We start from the raw sequence: 18,088 nt of genomic DNA on the forward strand, positions 1-18,088 counted from the left end.
ACAGAACTGCATAAAAGTATACCTCCATGCAGAACAGATTTCTTGTTTTATTAGATTGTCAGTGTATTAGTCTTACTGTAGTTTACGCTGTTTCTCACTTTGTAATCTTACCTACGATGCATCATTCAGTGTGTGGCCAATAATTGCAATTTACTTACTACCAAGGCATAGAAAGGTAATCCAAATGTACTTGGATGCCACTTCTGCAGCTATTCAAAACTTGAGCCCATATCTGTCAGCTTTGCTTGACATTAATTAATTAACCAGCACCTTGCTTTGTTTGGAAGCAACTGCTCATCAACTGTAATGTCTTCACATGGGCGGTAACAGCCACAGTATTTTTGTCCGAGCTTGTTCCATATTTCAGAAATAAAAGTCAACTTATCAGCAGGGGTGCTCTGATTCTGGAATGACTTCTCATCACAGAGGAGGAATCTGAAAAGTTCACAGAAATTGTGACATTCTATCCCTGATAAAATTGCGCTCCCATAATGCAACCAATGGCCATGTAAGGAAACACCTTTAGCACAAAAAGCACCTATGGTCTCCAATTCCTCCAACAATATGGTCTAAATGGTGCTTTTTATTTCTTCCCAAGCACATGATCTTGTTCGTTATTATTATAATATGCAGCATAAAAGATGCAGCATCATCCCATCAGAAAGAAGTTGGAAGGCAGTGATGATAGTCATCCACTACGTGGCATGAATATTCAGTCGGCGCTCTCTCTGTCTTTCCTTCAGGACATACAAAGCAGCCCCTCATCCAGGAAACAACATGTTAATGACCTCCCATTCCATTTCCAATCACCATCTTCACTGATTTGCATGTTGACTCTTGATACTGTTGTTTGAACAGTTACAATGGGGAGACATTTACTGATTACATCCCCTCAATCTTGCTATCTTCATTGTTACTTGTCTCTGGTAGGAAATCACCATTAGTACCTCATAATTCACTTATGGATACAATGACCAGCATTGAAATCTTTCCGATCATGTGTATATCATCATTCAAGGGAGTGATTGTTGATAAAAACAATATGCGATGCAAGTATCTTTCTAATTGTAAGAACAGACTATTCTAAAAAGGAGTCACTCCACAGGTCAATTGAACCCTCCTACTGTTCTGTGTATACCTAATGAAATTTCCATGAAATCATGAAAATTCAACCAACTGCAGTACAATACCGTCAAAAATAGAAGAAATGAGGAAGTCACAAATTTTGGTGAAAACACGTTAAAAACTGATATCATTAGCGGAAAAAGAGCGTTATCGCAGAAATAAAAGTTTCAAATGTGCCTTTTGACCTCTTTTGTTGTTCTAGTGTTAATGGCATTTGTTGCCTGTCTCAAATGAAAAGTGATTTACATAATATATAAATAAATTCCTTGTACACTTTGCCTCCACATTTAGGTTTCAGAGTGGAGTAATGTATTCTGGAGCGAAAGTCTTCCACAAACTTTGTGGCCATTAAGCAAAAACTGAGAATTTTATAAAAATCAAACAACAGTTAAAAACCAGCCACATCTACTAAAAATTGTCTGAGTTTTTAGGTTTAAAGAAAGAAGATTCCCATTAGAAACGCCCACTGCAAACAAATCTTTAATTTTGTGGCACATTTATTATTGTTCTAAATCAAGTGCAGTGTGGTTGTAAAGATGTTAATCTGGCAAGAGGAGATGAACAGCAGTTATTTAATGTATCTGAGAAAGTGGTGGATAATTTTGTTACATTGGACTTAGCTTGAGCAAGGAAATGGCTTGTAGCAATTTAACTACAGATCTTTATTAATGCACTTTCTAAGAACTGGTACTATTGTTAGTATATAACTTGATTTGTTCCACATCCCTGAATGTTGCCTTCATAACAGATCTATGGAAACAGATAAATGGAGAAATGGGTGATTGTTGTGGATGACGGTAAATTTTGACATATGTTTAACGGTTCAAATACACTAAAAATCTCATACTGACCTGTACCAATTGTCAGTGTCCTGTAAGGCATGGCACAAGGAGGACCTGTTGTGCCCAGTGGACAAAGAATTGCACGTGCTCTCACCATATGATGCTGAGTTGAAGCCCTGAGCTGACTAGCCAACAGCTGAGCTAAGTGGTCATCTGTAGATGAGTTAGGCAAAGAGGCTGCAAATATAAATTTCACATTAATATTGCAAGAGTTACAGAAAATGGAGGTCAAATTTATCTGACTTCCTCTGTCTGTTTTTGGCTGGTGTGAAAATTTTTGCAGCTATGTACTGTAAGAACTATTAATGATTGCACAAATCAACAGATACAAATTTTCCATTTCCCTGAGGCTTGATAAAAATCAAGTGAAGTCCACAGATGTTACTGTCCATTTGAATTTAATAACTCCTCCAATTGTGTTTCGATATTAATGGTGTCAAAAGAAAACTGATTATTTTTATTGCACAAAGATCTTAACTTTTTTTTAATGGAGTAAAATATGCAACTACATCTAATTTAGAGAAAATGTCAAGAGATATTTGTTGAGAAGTATGTGGTTTGATGCAAGGTGAACTGCAGACACACTTCTTCAGCATAAATTACATTAGTACATGGTCTTAATATCTCACGAGCCTTGTAGGGACTACAGTCTTTCTGCCCCATGATTAAATTTATCCACATGCTTTCTTTGCTTCCTTATTTGGGCTTGTTCCATTTAATCTACTGATACTTATTTACTATTTTTCATTGATTACTATGATCAACCATCTCCCCACATATAAACTGTTGCTTCACATGTAGCTCACCAATAGGTAACCACCTGTGCTGTTACGTATTCTGTGGCTTCCTTTGGCACTGCAGATGTAAACAGTTCGATCTTAGAAGATTTTCTTTCTAGCCTTGATATTGTCATAGATTAGCACTGAAAAAATTTGTTCCATTGCCTTGTCCATCTTTTGAATTAGTATTTTGTTTGTAGACAGCTCAGAAAGCATGTGTTCACTCAGTTTACACTTATTGTTCTAGAAGTGAAGGATTTGAAACAAACACTTCTTAAAAAGCTTTCGTATTAATAATTTAGGGGGAATGGAGACGACTCACCTAATAGCAGAAGTGCTGAGTTGCTGATTAGCAGACACACTGTGTGTATGGTACTCCAGCTTGACAAAAGATTTCTTCCAAAAGCTAACAAGTTTTCATTATCTTTTGTGTGTGCCTGTCAATGAGTCAAGGCTTCTTCTATTAAGCGACTGATTTCATTTACTTCGAAATTATTTACATTCTGCCAAAACTGTCCCTACTATATTTAAATCTTTTATGTTTGTACTTGTATAAAGTAAAAAGCTAACTAAAAGTCTATAGCCTGATCCTTGTGTGTCAGGATTTTGAGGAAAAAATTAAAATTTAATCATGAGTAAAAAGTTCAGCTACTGCCATAAAATTATGAGTAGGGGGTCATAGACTGAGCTTTGTAGTGATAGATTTCACAGGGCCAAATGCAGAAAGGAGGCTGGAGCTGCATGTAACGTAGAGGGAATAGAACGATAGACCAGCAGGATGGGAGATTCTGAGCACTTTAGGCACAATTAGAGGAAGCTAGACTTAAACTGGACAGGCTATGGACAGAGAGGGTGGAGAGATGGGAACCAGGATTGGCAGAAATGACACTGGGAAGAGAATCCATCCAAACAGTTTTAATTTGAATACTGACAATAAGTCTAATCAACTATCAATAATACAGTGGAGAGGAGAATTCAAATAGTTGAAAGATAAGGGAAGTCTTCCAAACTATTTTAAAGTTTAAAGTGGCAGAAACGACAACAAGTGTAGCCTTCTGCCATTTTGCAGTAGTCGCAGGCAAGGACTAGGCTTGCTTTGGGTAGGGAGTATCAAATCAACAGGATTTTTAACTCAAGCACAGGACTTAATGGGACATATGACTTACACATATTGTGTGAGGATTCTACATACAAAAATGAAAGTAAATAAATCCAAGATGTTTGCTGGCAAGAAGAAAAACTGGCTGTGGCTGTACATAAAATTTTTTTCCTGTATTTAAAATGATGCAAGAAAGTCTAACAGTCACTCACATGTAACCTTCCCCAGTTGAACTTCTCTCCAAATATTCAATTTTCAAAGGCTTGAATTACTAGTGCATTTAAGTTTTCACTTGCAGAGATACAGCAGAAGTTCAACGTAACTTCAACCCAAAAGTATCTCCGTAGTTATGTGTAAACACACACACACACACACACACACACACACACACACACACACACACACACACACACAAACAACTTCTACCAGCCCTTGTATAGAGACAATAAACTGCAAAACTTTAGAATGTGGACAACAGTTAGTAGAGTTCAAAGAGCAGTTCAGCAGCATCAAATGGGTTATAGTATAGTTAATAGAAGCGCAGCAAAGAAACAAAAATCAAACAAAATTAAAGTTAAGTGGTGTTTTATTATAGAGGAAAAAAAGCAGGGAGGCAAAAAAAGGTGCAGACTTTGCGGCAAACAAGTTTTTTTTTAAACAAAAATCCAGAAATTGAAGTAGTCACAGACTTTAAAAAATACACAAAAAATACTTTATGGAAGTCTTCAGGTGTATGCGCTGTTATTCTCACACAGTTATGAAAAGGTAGAAGGCCTCTGTAAGTGGTTACAGAAACACAAAATTACAGCAAACCCCACTAAAACATGATGACAGGGGTTTTCATGCAAAATTAAGACAAAATCTTCAGAACAATTCATCAGTAGGAAACTTCAGATACGATACTAGCAGTTACAGAGGTCACATGTTAGTGAAATTCTAGAAAAATAACAATATGTGTAACCTTAACATTGTGTATTGAACTGGGGACATATAAAGAACGGGGAGGCTTTGTCCGACCATAGCCCTCAGTGGTTCACAACCCCACAACAGGCCACAGCAATCCACCCACACAATCGGCAACCCACACCAAACCTGGGGTTATTGTGCAGTTCAGCCACCAGTGGGGCAATAGCAATTAATATTTTGGCAAAGTGTACTGCCAAACAGATGTACTTGATAACAATAACAATAATAATAATAATAATAATAATAATAATAATAATAATAATTCACTAATGCCACTAGCACTCTTAACAACTCTCTCATGTCTATGCACACTGCTTCTGACAGGTATTTTTATAAACAGTCTATATTAAAACACACAGTAATTGACAGTGATGTGGTATTTTGTTGGAATAGTCTGTATCGGCATTTGTTTACATGAATTTTGAGAAACTAATAACTTTGACTTCGGTTGTTCATCATCCGATATTCGCAGATTCAATTACACCTAGTCAAAACTGGAGACGTGTAAGCAAGAAATAACAATGTAGACTGAAATCTCGTAAAATATTTTATTCAGTAAACTACTGGGCTCTTTCTGTCGCAATTATAATAAAAATGCTTCTTGAACAAAATAAAAATATAACAAACATGCCTCACTTGTCTTTGTCACCATTTCTGTGACCATGAATTCAAAATTCTTATATTTCCCAGTTACAGGCATACCTCTTACGATTAAGTCCCAGTGTATATTCACAGCTACCATCTACAAAATTTCATGTTGTAAACCAATAAGAAACCAGGATAGAGCCCCAATGATGTGCATACTTTTAAATACTTTTAAATATTTGTAAAAAACAACCTTACAATTTTATTTTATGGTATTTTCCAGTTACAAAATTTACTGAGAACCTACGTGGAAAAACAAATAATTCTATTCAAAACCACTTGACACCTGAAATACATATCTGTCAACTCAATGGCCCTGTATCATTTATGTGTTTATGCAACTGTTTTAACTTAAGTTTCCTTAACCCATAAAAATGCCATACCTTAAATAAAATGAGGAAAATATTTGCTTGACATTACACAGAAAAAAAAAAAAAAAAAAAAAAAAATCAAAAAAGAAAAGCATTTGCAATATATATGCATATGTATAAAAAATAAAAAAATAAAAGTGAAAATCTATCCCCACAAATTGTAGAAATATTCCATCTAAAAGAGTAATGAATAAAAACAAAGATGAGGTGACTTACCAAACGAAAGCGCTGGCAGGTCGATAGACACACAAACAAACACAAACATACACACAAAATTCAAGCTTTCGCAACAAACTGTTGCCTCATCAGGAAAGAGGGAAGGAGGGGGGAAGACGAAAGGAAGTGGGTTTTAAGGGAGAGGGTAAGGAGTCATTCCAATCCCAGGAGCGGAAAGACTTACCTTAGGGGGGAAAAAGGACAGGTATACACTCGCACACACGCACATATCCATCCACACATGTGTGGATGGATATGTGCTGTCCTTTTTCCCCCCTAAGGTAAGTCTTTCCGCTCCTGGGATTGGAATGACTCCTTACCCTCTCCCTTAAAACCCACTTCCTTTCGTCTTCCCCTCTCCTTCCCTCTTTCCTGATGAGGCAACAGTTTGTTGCGAAAGCTTGAATTTTGTGTGTGTGTTTGTGTGTCTATCGACCTGCCAGCGCTTTCGTTCGGTAAGTCACCTCATCTTTGTTTTTATATATAATTTTTCCCACGTGGAATGTTTCCTTCTATTATATAGAGTAATGAATAAGGAAGACCAAAATTGCTAGTAGTGTACTGTGCAAATTATTACTTACCACAGTTCACTTATGTGCAACATCTGTTCGAACCTTACTCAATAACACTACTTTGTTTTCTGTAAAGCTTTATTTGTTTTGTGAATTTTCTATTACTAGCTGATTGCCAGTGTTTCCACAAATGTGCTGTATTATTTACCACAAGAATGCTTGGCATATATTCCTGAGACGTTCATAAAACAACCACTCTCAAACACAACTGAGATTCATCATTTATCTGAATGGCTTGGAAGTAGTCATCCTCTTGGTCTTATTTAGACTGGCTGACATATCCGCAACGGATCACTGAAAATGATGAGCTCAAATTTTCATTACTATCAATGTCACACAAATATTAGTAACACATACCAGTTTTATTGTAATGCTGTATTTAGCACAGCAGTTGAAACACTGGAAATCAGTAATCAATGTATAATGGCAAAGTCTATTGCCAAATAGAAGTTTTTAATAACAAAAATCATCGTTATTATTACTATTACCATTAACAATAAAATATTTCGAAAATCGCACTGGTACTTATTAACGACTCTCTTGTGTCTATGCACACTGCTTCTGGTTCTGTTTCATTCCATATATCCTACGATTTAGTGCACGATACCCAATGTTAGCATTACTTATTTCCTGAGCACTTCTTTTTCAAACTACATTTTGTGGCTTAGATGCACAAAACTACAGGGTGTTTGTAAATAAATATTGGGTTTTTAATGCTTTATAATATTTATTGCATTAAACTTATGGTTGTAAAGGATATGTCAAATGAAAGAGCAACTCAAACAGTTTTACCAAGAACCTTATAAATGTTCAATGTGAGCACCATTTGTGCCATATCCTGGTGGAAAGTATATGGGCCTTTCTTTTTTGGTGAACCTACTGTAACTAGCAGTTCTTACCTTGATACACTAAAGCAATGGCTCTTCCCTCAGTTGGAAGAAAATGAGCTAGAGAACTTCATTTTCCAGGAAGATGGTGCACCACCTCACTGGCATAGCGAAGTACGCAATTGGTTGAACTTCACTGAACCCAAGCGCTGGATAGGCCGCAAGGGGCCCAATGATAGGGCTTGCTTTGTATGGCCTCCACATTCACCCAACCTAACGCCATGCGATTTTTTCCTTCGGGGCCTCATCAAGGATCGTGTGTACATGCCTCTGCTACCAGCAGACCTCCCTGAATTAAGAAACCGGATTGAAGCAGCTGTTGCTACAATCACTGAAGACAAACTTATCAACGTTTGGGAAGAACTCGGCTATAGACTTGATGTGTGCCGTGTGACAAATGGTGTGCCGTGTGACAAATAGTGCTCATATTGGACACTTCAAAGGCTCTTGGTAAAACTGTTTGAGTTGCTCTTTCATTTGACATATCATTTACACTACTGGCCATTAACATTGCTACACCACGTAGATGACGTGCTACAGACGCGAAATTAACCGACAGGAAGAAGATGCTGTGATATGCAAATGATTAGCTTTTCAGATTATTCACACAAGGTTGGCGTGGGTGGCGACACCTACAAAAACAGCAGTTGACCGGCGTTGGTTGGTGAAACGTTGTTGTGATGCCTCATGTAAGGAGGTGAAATGCCTACCATCACATTTCCCACTTTGATAAAAGTCGGATTGTAGCCCATCACGATTGCAGTTTATCGTATCGTGACATTGCTGCTCTCGTTGGACGAGATCCAATGACTGTTAGCAGAATATGGAATCGGCGGGTTTAGGAGGGTAATACGGAACGCCGTGCTGGATCCCAATGGCCTCGTACCACTAGCAGTCGAGATGCAGGCATCTTATCTGCATTTGCACGAACAGTTCGACGACATTTGCAGCAGCATGGACTATCAGCTTGGAGACCATGGCTGCAGTTACCCTTGACGCTGCATCACAGACAGGAGTGCCTGCGATGGTGACCTCAACAACGAACCTGGGTGCACGAATGGCAAAATGTCATTTTTTCGTATGAATCCAGGTTCTGTTTACAGCATCATGAGGGTCGCATCCATGTTTGGCAACATCGAGGTGAACACACATTGGAAGCGTGTATTCATCATCGCCATACTGGTGTATCACCCAGCGTGATGGTATGGGGTGCCATTGGTTACATGTCTCGGTCACGTCTTGTTTGCATTGATGGCACTTTGAACAGTGGATGTTACATTTCAGATGTGTTACGACCCTTGGCTCTACCCTTCATTTGATCCCTGCGAAACCTTACATTTCAGCAGGATAATGCACGACCGCACATTGCAGGTCCTGTACGGGCCTTTCTGGATACAGAAAATGTTCGATTGCTGTCCTGGTCAGCACATTCTCCAGATCTCTCACCAACTGAAAACGTTTGGTCAATGGTGGCCGAGCAACTGGCTCATCACAATAGGCCAGTCACTACTCTTGATGAACTGTGGTATTGTGTTGAAGCTGCATGGGCAGCTGTACCTGTACACGCCATCCAAGCTCTGTTTGACTCAATGCCCAGGCGTATCAAGACCATTATTACGGCCAGAGGTGGTTGTTCTGGGTACTCATTTCTCAGGATGTATGCACCCAAATTGCGTGAAAATGTAATCACATGTCAGTTCTAGTATAATATATTTGTCCAATGAATACCCGTTAATCATCTGCATTTCTTCTTGGTGTAGCAATTTTAATGGCCAGTAGTGTATAAATGTAAGTTTAATATAATAAATATTATAAAGCGTTAAAACCCCGATATTCATTTATAAACACCATGTATATCTGTGAAAATTATCACACTAATGAGTACTTTAAAAAATCTGGATATAAATATATTAAATTAGGGATTTCTCCACCTGTTTGTGGCTACATAATGATGAAACTTTGCTTTGGCTATTTTCCTTTTTCATTTTTTGCCATTTTCTTCATCTTGTGTACCATTGTATACTAATTTGCTGATTGTTATGCCTCCTTTTACTTCTTATAACTTCTTCCTCACTCTCTCTTATATTTAATTAAAGAGCTATACATTTCCAAAGATGGTGAAACTATCTGCTCCTGTATGTGTCTGCTAACCTGCTGCTGCATGTTAGGTAGACTTGTTTCTACATACGTTCAGTTTATCTTTGAGAAGTTAATATGTTTAGAGATGATTGCTATATAATGGAGATTAACTCACTTGTTTTCTTCATCCTTATGCCCATCAAAAACTGGGTGAAAGAAGCTATAATTTCTCTGTGGCTATTGTCTTATAAAAATTACTTACTTGAGACCACTGGTCAATTTCAACACAATGGCCATTACTAATGATGCTCAAGAGAACAAGAATGAACCATACTATAAAGTGATAGTCATGTAGTTATGAATGCTAAAAATAAAACAGAACACTATATACACATACACGTGGCATTGGTAGAGTATACACACTGCCAAAAATAAAATCCATAACCCTCCTCCTTATACATGGATATGTATCTACTTAATACATAAACCTACACCTTACACATGCATAAATATGTACATAATACATAACACGTTAGTACAGATATGATTACAAAATATGTACACCCTGATCTATAACACAATACCTTACCAGCTGATTGTGCATCAACATAAAATGGTTCACATATTGTAAAATACAAATATGTTTGCTCTACTTGCACAAACATCAGACTGGCAGTAAAAGCACCAGTATATTGTCCTATTCAATGTGAAAATACCCAGACATAGCCTGTGTGTGTAACGTATGCAAATATGCCACACTAGATAACAAATTAATACTGACAATCAATAGAATGAGATGTAAGTTGTACACAGCGAACTACCTATGGGAACAACTAAATAAGAGGATAAAAAGAGAGAAGTAGACCACATGCTTATATCTGCAAAACATTTAAATATAACCACTATTAGTGAAGATTAACAGCTTACAACTACATTCAAATAATGTACAGATAATTATTATATAAATGCAGAATGACATTTGTCATGGGTAAATGCAACAAAAACATGACGTGTATAAGGGACACACAGACATGTATTTCAATATGTCTAGATTGTACAAAATTAGCCGTAAGTAGCCAATCTCAACTGCCTGTGGTTATGTGGAGAAATTAACATACATATGAGTATGATGTCCGTTGTTCACTTTCTTCCTTTCTCATGCAGTTGTTTTGGGATATGGTCAGCCTTAAATGTGCACAGAACAATGTTTTTGCATTCTGATGTGTTAGGGTATATTTATGAGCACAATATTACATTGACTTACCGTCAGCTAGTGAAGTTTTGTGTGCGAGTTTAGTGTCAATATCTTTAATATTTGTTTCCATACTATTCTGTGAAACATATTACGTATCCGTATAGATACAGACAAGGACTGTAGCATAAGAAGAGCTCTTGAGAAGATGGGAGAGGAAAATATAAAGAAAGATTTTTGGGTCCGTTTATGAGGTGGGGCCATGGAGGATAAGGAGAAACAAGAAAGAATTGTATAGAAATCCTGACTTGGTGACTGAAATTGAGCATAACAGATTGAGATGGCTGGGCATGTAGAGCTCATGTCAGAGGACCAAGCTGTTAAAAAGGTTTCCATAGGAAATCCAGGCAGCAAAAGGAGCAAAGGAAGAACCCTGAAACTATGGCTGGAGGGTGTGGAAAATGATTTGAGAAAGATTGGAGTCAGGAGATGGAGGAAACAGTCAGAAAATCGTCAGGATTGGGCTGTAATCATCAGAGAGGCTAAGGCCCTACATGGGCTGTAGCACCAAGGAGTACATAAGTAAGTAAGTATAGACAAAGAGTATGATTATCAATTTCACTCTTGACAGAACGTATCTTTTACCAATGTCATATATATGACCTTACGTTGACATAAGTTTCATTATTTTATCTGGATTATGAATAAAAGATCATGTTTGTTTGTATCACTTTACATTACGTTCTCACATGTGTCACTGGTATGTCCACTAGGCATATTTTATACTGCCTATAGGTGAGCGAGTCGAAATTGGGCAGGACAAACACATGCACGCACACACGCACAGAGAGAGAGAGAGAGAGAGAGAGAGAGAGAGAGAGAGAGAGAGAGAGAGATAAAAATGTTTCTAGTCTGGTTACTATCTTTCATTACCATCATCTTGACTACCCACTTCTTGCAATTCAATAGTTACAACAACGAAAACCTCTACACAACTCTCCTTCATGGGCATTTTGGTAATAGGCAACAAGCTTTGGCCTGCATCATTATCATACCTTTAAAACTTTTAACTACATTTGAACTTTATGTGCATATATAAACATTGCTTACAAAGGTGTTGAAAAATTGTGAAATATTACTGACAAAACTCTAACCTGAAATTTCCACACACTCTCTGCCACACTCTGTCATCTGTCTCCCAAAATTGCTATTGTTATTAAATAAATTATAATTAAGCTGTTTCTTTGTACTCATAATATCAGCAGTAGCCACAAATGCGAGAAGCACACTTTTAAATGTTCTGAAGTCTCATAATTACATATTTAGAACAGACATCAGTATCTTAAATAAATGCGTTCAAGGCTCTCTCTTTGGGATATAAATTTAAGAGTGTCTTCTTGTCTCAAATTGCTGAAGATACATTGCACTGAGAACACAACCCATAACATAAGAAAAACAACGTAAGATGTGAAGTACTTACATCCTGCTGTGAGGCCTTTGAACGTATTAGCAACATGTGACTTCTGGAGTCCATTGAGAACAGCATTATCGGTTACTTTAGAATTATCATCCTGAATGTTTTCAGGGGACTCCCTGCAACCTAACTGCTGAGGCCTAACAACAGATGTAAGTGGATGGCCTTGCCTTGGTTGTAAAATTGGTGCCGACCTGCAATGAAAATCAAGAGGGACAATATGAATAATTGTTGCCAACAAATGCAAATGAGTGAGCAATAGTTCTAACTTTGCCTTCTTTGTGTGATATCTACTGTGGTTCAACGTGAGTCAGCAGTTGCTACATGGAAGAGATATGGATTGAAGAATGAGAAATAGGGAGCTGGAGGGAAGAAGAGAAAAAAGTTGGGAACACAGAAGTGCCAGGTCATGAAGGTACAAGCATGATTCTACTAAATGATGGTGTCGTAGGATTCTCTGCCCATGTAAAATCAACAGCCAACATGGCTGCTATTACTTCTACAATAAAAATTCCTTTTGATACAGTCTTGAAATCTGTGGTTGATAAGAAAGAAACTATGACTTAGGCAATAATACACAGAAGGTCTCGCCAAAGCCTTCACAGACAAGCAGAAATAGTCCCCCCCCCCCCCCCCACACACACACACACTCTTCATACTTCTCTTTCTCATCACTGTAGTCACAGTTACTGGCCCATAATCAATTTCTGAAAATACAAAGTACTTGTATAGATACAAAATTTACTTAATCAAGTAGTGGCAGGAAGAAACACATACAAAGGCACTGAAATATGTAAGCTTTCGGAGCCCTTGGCTTCTTCTTCTGACAGAAGGACTGAAGGGGGAGGAGGACAGATGAAGGAAAAGGACTGGCGAAGCTTAGGAAATGAGGGATCAGAAAAGTCGCTCATATCTTTAGGTTTGGAGACACTTACTGGACGAAATGAGAAAGAAAGACTGATTATTGGGTATTACACACGACAGATTTGAAAATCTGAGAGCTTTCAAAGGTGGAAGATAGGGTAATAAGAAAGACAGAGATTATTGACAAAACATTGTGCACAAGTTAATAAGAGTGGAAAGTTAAGTGTACTGTATGTAGTTTGGGAACAGACAGGTCAGAAAATAAAAGATACAGAAAACTAAAAGGGAGTGAAGAAAGGAATAGTTACTAAGGAGCAATGCTGAGAGCAAAGAAATTATCATAAATTAAAGCCAGGTGGGTGGTGGCAACTGAGGACATAATGCCAGTTCTCACCTGCAACGTTCTGAGAAACTGGCATCCAGGGGAAGAACCCACATGGCATATGTGGTAAAACAGGCACCGAGGTCACGACTGTCATGCTGTAGAGCATGCTCTGCAACAGGATATTGTGTGTTGCCAGTATACATCCTCTGCCTATGTCCATTCATACAAATTGATAACTTGGTGGTGGTTATGATGTTGCAAAAGGTCAAACAGTGTTCTATCATTCTATCCATCTATACATTATAATAGAAGGAAACATTCCACGTGGGAAAAATTATATATAAAAACAAAGATGAGGTGACTTACCGAACGAAAGCGCTGGAAGGTCGATAGACACACAAACAAACACAAACATACACACAAAATTCAAGCTTTCGCAACAAACTGTTGCCTCATCAGGAAAGAGGGAAGGAGAGGGGAAGACGAAAGGAAGTGGGTTTTAAGGGAGAGGGTAAGGAGTCATTCCAATCCCGGGAGCGGAAAGACTTACCTTAGGGGGAAAAAAGGACAGCACATATCCATCCACACATGTGTGGATGGATATGTGCGTGTGTGCGAGTGTATACCTGTCCTTTTTTCCCCCTAAGGTAAGTCTTTCCGCTCCCGGGATTGGAATGACTCCTTACCCTCTCCCTTAAAACCCACTTCCTTTCGTCTTCCCCTCTCCTTCCCTCTTTCCTGATGAGGCAACAGTTTGTTGCGAAAGCTTGAATTTTGTGTGTATGTTTGTGTTTGTTTGTGTGTCTATCGACCTGCCAGCGCTTTCGTTCGGTAAGTCACCTCATCTTTGTTTTTATATATAATATCCATCTATACATACAGAAATAGAGGTCCCTCATTACTGTTTCTGTCTGCTTTTTTTGGGGGGGGGGAGGGGGGGGGGGGGCTAACATCAATAACTACTGGAGGGATTTCCACAAATAAACTGACTTATTCAAGATAAAGGTTTCAGTGTATAGAATTTATAAAGGTTTGACGGAAACTGCCTGAGCTACAATGAATTAAAGTCTGCCACTCCTGAGAAAATGATGAAATTGCCATTTAGTGGCGAATGTCAGATCTCATTGAAATCAGGACTGATTCCTGAGGGAGACTTGCAAGCACAGAGCTTGGTGGCATAAGGTTATCCAATTGCAACACTCAGTCGATACAAGCTATCTCAATTAGGAGGCTGGGGTGAGCTACTGGTGACTTCCCAGCAACTGGCACTGAGGGATATATTAGATACTGCAGACATAGCTCATGCCAAACTCTACTGAGGCTGGGTGGAGAGCGCTGCAATTGGTTGGCTGGCTGGCTGGCTGGCATGTGGCCGTATCTCATGCCAAACCGTTGCAGCAATCAGGTGGGCTGGGTAGTGTGATAGCTTGTAGCTCCCATCATTGTCATGAGATATCAATCCAAACACCAATTAAATACTGAGCAGATAACATTTGTGTCTACTGACAACTTTCCTGCTCTGCTTCAACTGTATAAGTTATATAATACTGCTACGCCAGAAAAGTCAACCGGCCGTAGATACTTAATGCTACCCATGCAAAGCTGGACCAGGTTGTTAGTACTATCTATACCACTTCTACATCCTCCTTCATGCTATTTCTTCAGTTGTCTACAACCTCCAGCTGCATACATATGTGCAGAAGGCAGGTTTTTTTGAGTAAGACGCAAGTCAATGCTTTTGTTTCAAGACAAATACAATGTACTAATGATTTTGTATCTTGTTGGATATTAACAGTTACCAAAAATATTTTAAAACAATTGTGTCATCTTTGGTCTTCTATTTATATATTTCATGGACTTATATTTATCGTCTCAGCAAGATTAATGAATACAAACACTTTTTATTATAACTAAGTGACATGTTACAGTTGGCAAGAAAATGATACACGTACCCATATCGTTCTGTTTTCAAGTGAGAGCGACTATGTGACTCTGATGAAAAATCGCCTTTTACTTTCTCCCTGCTGGCTATAGAACCGGAACAGCTGCCACTGCTTTCACTGCATGCAACAGTCATTTGTAGTGACATCACACTGCTTAGCCACTGTAAAATAAATAAGATAAATGTGACATACAAACCTATTAACAGAGTAGCAAAAAGTAGTACATAATAGTTATACATGGCAGCAAATATGCTACTTTCTACACAAGACTGTATGTGGGGTAACAAACCTGCTCCTGTTCATGGGGGGAAGCAAGGCGTGCAGCAACCTCTTGCTCCCTGAGGAACTGACGTAAAGATGGTATCATATCTGGTGGAGAACGATACTGTGCTTTAACAGAGTCTGGAACCTAATGGCACAGTAAACAATTCTATATTATCAGAATTGGAATAGTCGAAGGATTATACAGCACGAAAAAAATAATAATAAATAAATAATTGTAACTGGTGCATGAAAATACAGCAATGTTACACAACATATTGGAAATTTGTTGCAGCTTAAACAACTTACAGTAATTGTAGGTGCATGTTAGTTCAAAGAAGGCTAATTAACAAGACCAATTACCCAGACCTAACTTACATTAACAATATTATATTGGCAATATGCACACATGTAGGAAGTCTTTTATGATTTATGAAGGTCATGTGAAAATTTCCCTGCTTGGCAGAATATATATATATTTTTTTTTTTTTTTTGTGTATAATATGGACCTAGATCAACATTTCTCCATCTCCAAAATGTGGTGTTGGTCTGCCAAATTCTGAACAACTGCTGACATAACTATCCACCTACAAATTCTCTGGATGTGAGAGTGCCAAGGGAGTTAAATTTTACAACAAACTTCTAGAAAACATAAAAGCATTACTGAGATCAAAACATTCAAAACATCTTTTTAAAGTCACATTTACAGGATCACAGCTTTTACTTTACACTTTTAAATTGACTTGTCTAGAGTCATATACATAAACTGCTTTGTAGACAAAAGCACCAATAAAATACAATCTACAGCTTCTTTTCTACCCTAAAACAAACAGTATGGAAAGGTTCCTCTACTGATAAAGTGAATCTTTTTGAGATTTTGTGAGAGGGAAAACCTTTCATTACAGCAATCTTTGGTAGGTGCCTTTAAAAGTTCATCAACAATATCTTGTTTATGTGGTTACTAAATGTTCAACACTTTTTCTAGGTGGTGAATGGTTGTGTTTACTGCAAACACAGTTTGCTTAAATAAAATATTTAGTCCTTCTATAACTCTCGTTTGTATTCAGTTAAATACTACACTCAGGCACAATAATGCACTACACGCTACTTTCGTTGGGGAGAAATGTCTTCACAGCATTTAAATTATGACAATTCAATGAAGCTTTATGTTTCGTTTGTACAGCAACAGAAATATGTTAAATTTTTTTGTTGATGTTGTTGGGCACTTCATCATAGGTCAGGGGGAAAAAAAAATCAGGTTTTAACATTCCATTAACAATAATTATTAGGATTGAGCATTAACTTGGACTGGACAAGGAGGGCGAAGAAAATTGGCTGTGAATGGAATGGTTGTCACCAAAACACTGCAATATTTCAACAAGACATAGGCTCAACATCTTTGGACAACTGTGTCAGCTGTTGGTAGACACACTGCACTGCACTAGCTGCCATAGTGAACTGGAGCACAACCAACAGCTTACTGGTATGTTCCACCAACAGTTGACATCCTAAGCTGCAGCACATAATCAGAATGCTGCAAAGTTTTAGTGACATTGTGCTCATGAAACTCAGCAATGTTTATTATAGTAAGGGAGTATTAAAGAGCACAAGTATGAAACTATTTACTTACCCTGACCCTGTTCCTCCCAGATAAGTGAACTTTTATTCTGAAAGGAGGATACTGCCTGTGTGCTTTGCGCATGAAATTTATTTTTACAGCATCCTGGTCTATTGGGCCAGAATACTGCTCCCATAACTTCAGTCTTTCTGAAACTCTGCATGACGTTAGTAGATGTGAATCCTGTTGAGTATAACAATGACATTACAGAACTGCTAAAGAGTTAATATATGCAAATTTTAGACATGCAACAACAATTAAAAACACAGTAATTAATGTAATGCAACACCAGTTCTAACAATACGTCATCATATGGAAACAATATTTGAAACATCGAATCGAATGTTGGTAGGAGAGTTCTGGAACAAAAGATGTTATTTTTCCAATGTGGGTATTTGGAATAATACAATTAAAGAGAACACAGCTAAGAAATAAGGAAATGGAGTCTTGGAACATTTGAGATTTGGTATTACAGAGGAATGCTGTAGTAGTTGTAGTAGTAGTAGTAGTAGTAGTAGTGTGGTCTTACTAGTAGATGACACTAGTGGTATATTTGTCAAACTGAGCCCAATATCTGAACTTACAGACATTTAAACTGTATTTTGTGAGCTCAATGAGTGACAACATGCCTGACCCATATGAAGAAGAAGCCACAAGAATTCAGCACCGTTTGGAAGAAAGTAATTTTAGTAATTCAAGAGATAGTGCAGACTCTACCAATGCATGTAATTAATCGAAAAATGACGAAAAATAATGTATTTTTGACTACTGGAAATCTGAACACACACAACAAACTGCAGTGGTGCAAAAACATACTGATGAGTAGGGAC

General features: G+C 37.8%; 1 protein-coding gene across 1 annotated transcript in view; it reads right to left on the minus strand.

The window, feature by feature from the left end:
- LOC124711895 (PHD finger protein 12) overlaps nt 1–18,088 on the minus strand; it is a 69,931-nt gene that overhangs the window by 22,358 nt on the left and 29,485 nt on the right. Inside the window, exons 8-12 of the mRNA XM_047242143.1 lie at nt 17,271–17,441; nt 15,669–15,788; nt 15,389–15,540; nt 12,254–12,441; nt 1,977–2,144 (exon numbers count right to left, since the gene is read on the minus strand). Coding sequence (XP_047098099.1) covers nt 1,977–2,144; nt 12,254–12,441; nt 15,389–15,540; nt 15,669–15,788; nt 17,271–17,441 — 799 coding nt within the window. The remainder of the gene's footprint in view (nt 1–1,976; nt 2,145–12,253; nt 12,442–15,388; nt 15,541–15,668; nt 15,789–17,270; nt 17,442–18,088) is intronic.

The sequence above is a fragment of the Schistocerca piceifrons genome, chromosome 8, assembly GCF_021461385.2.
Source record: "Schistocerca piceifrons isolate TAMUIC-IGC-003096 chromosome 8, iqSchPice1.1, whole genome shotgun sequence".
NCBI classification, from domain to species: Eukaryota; Metazoa; Arthropoda; class Insecta; order Orthoptera; family Acrididae; genus Schistocerca; species Schistocerca piceifrons.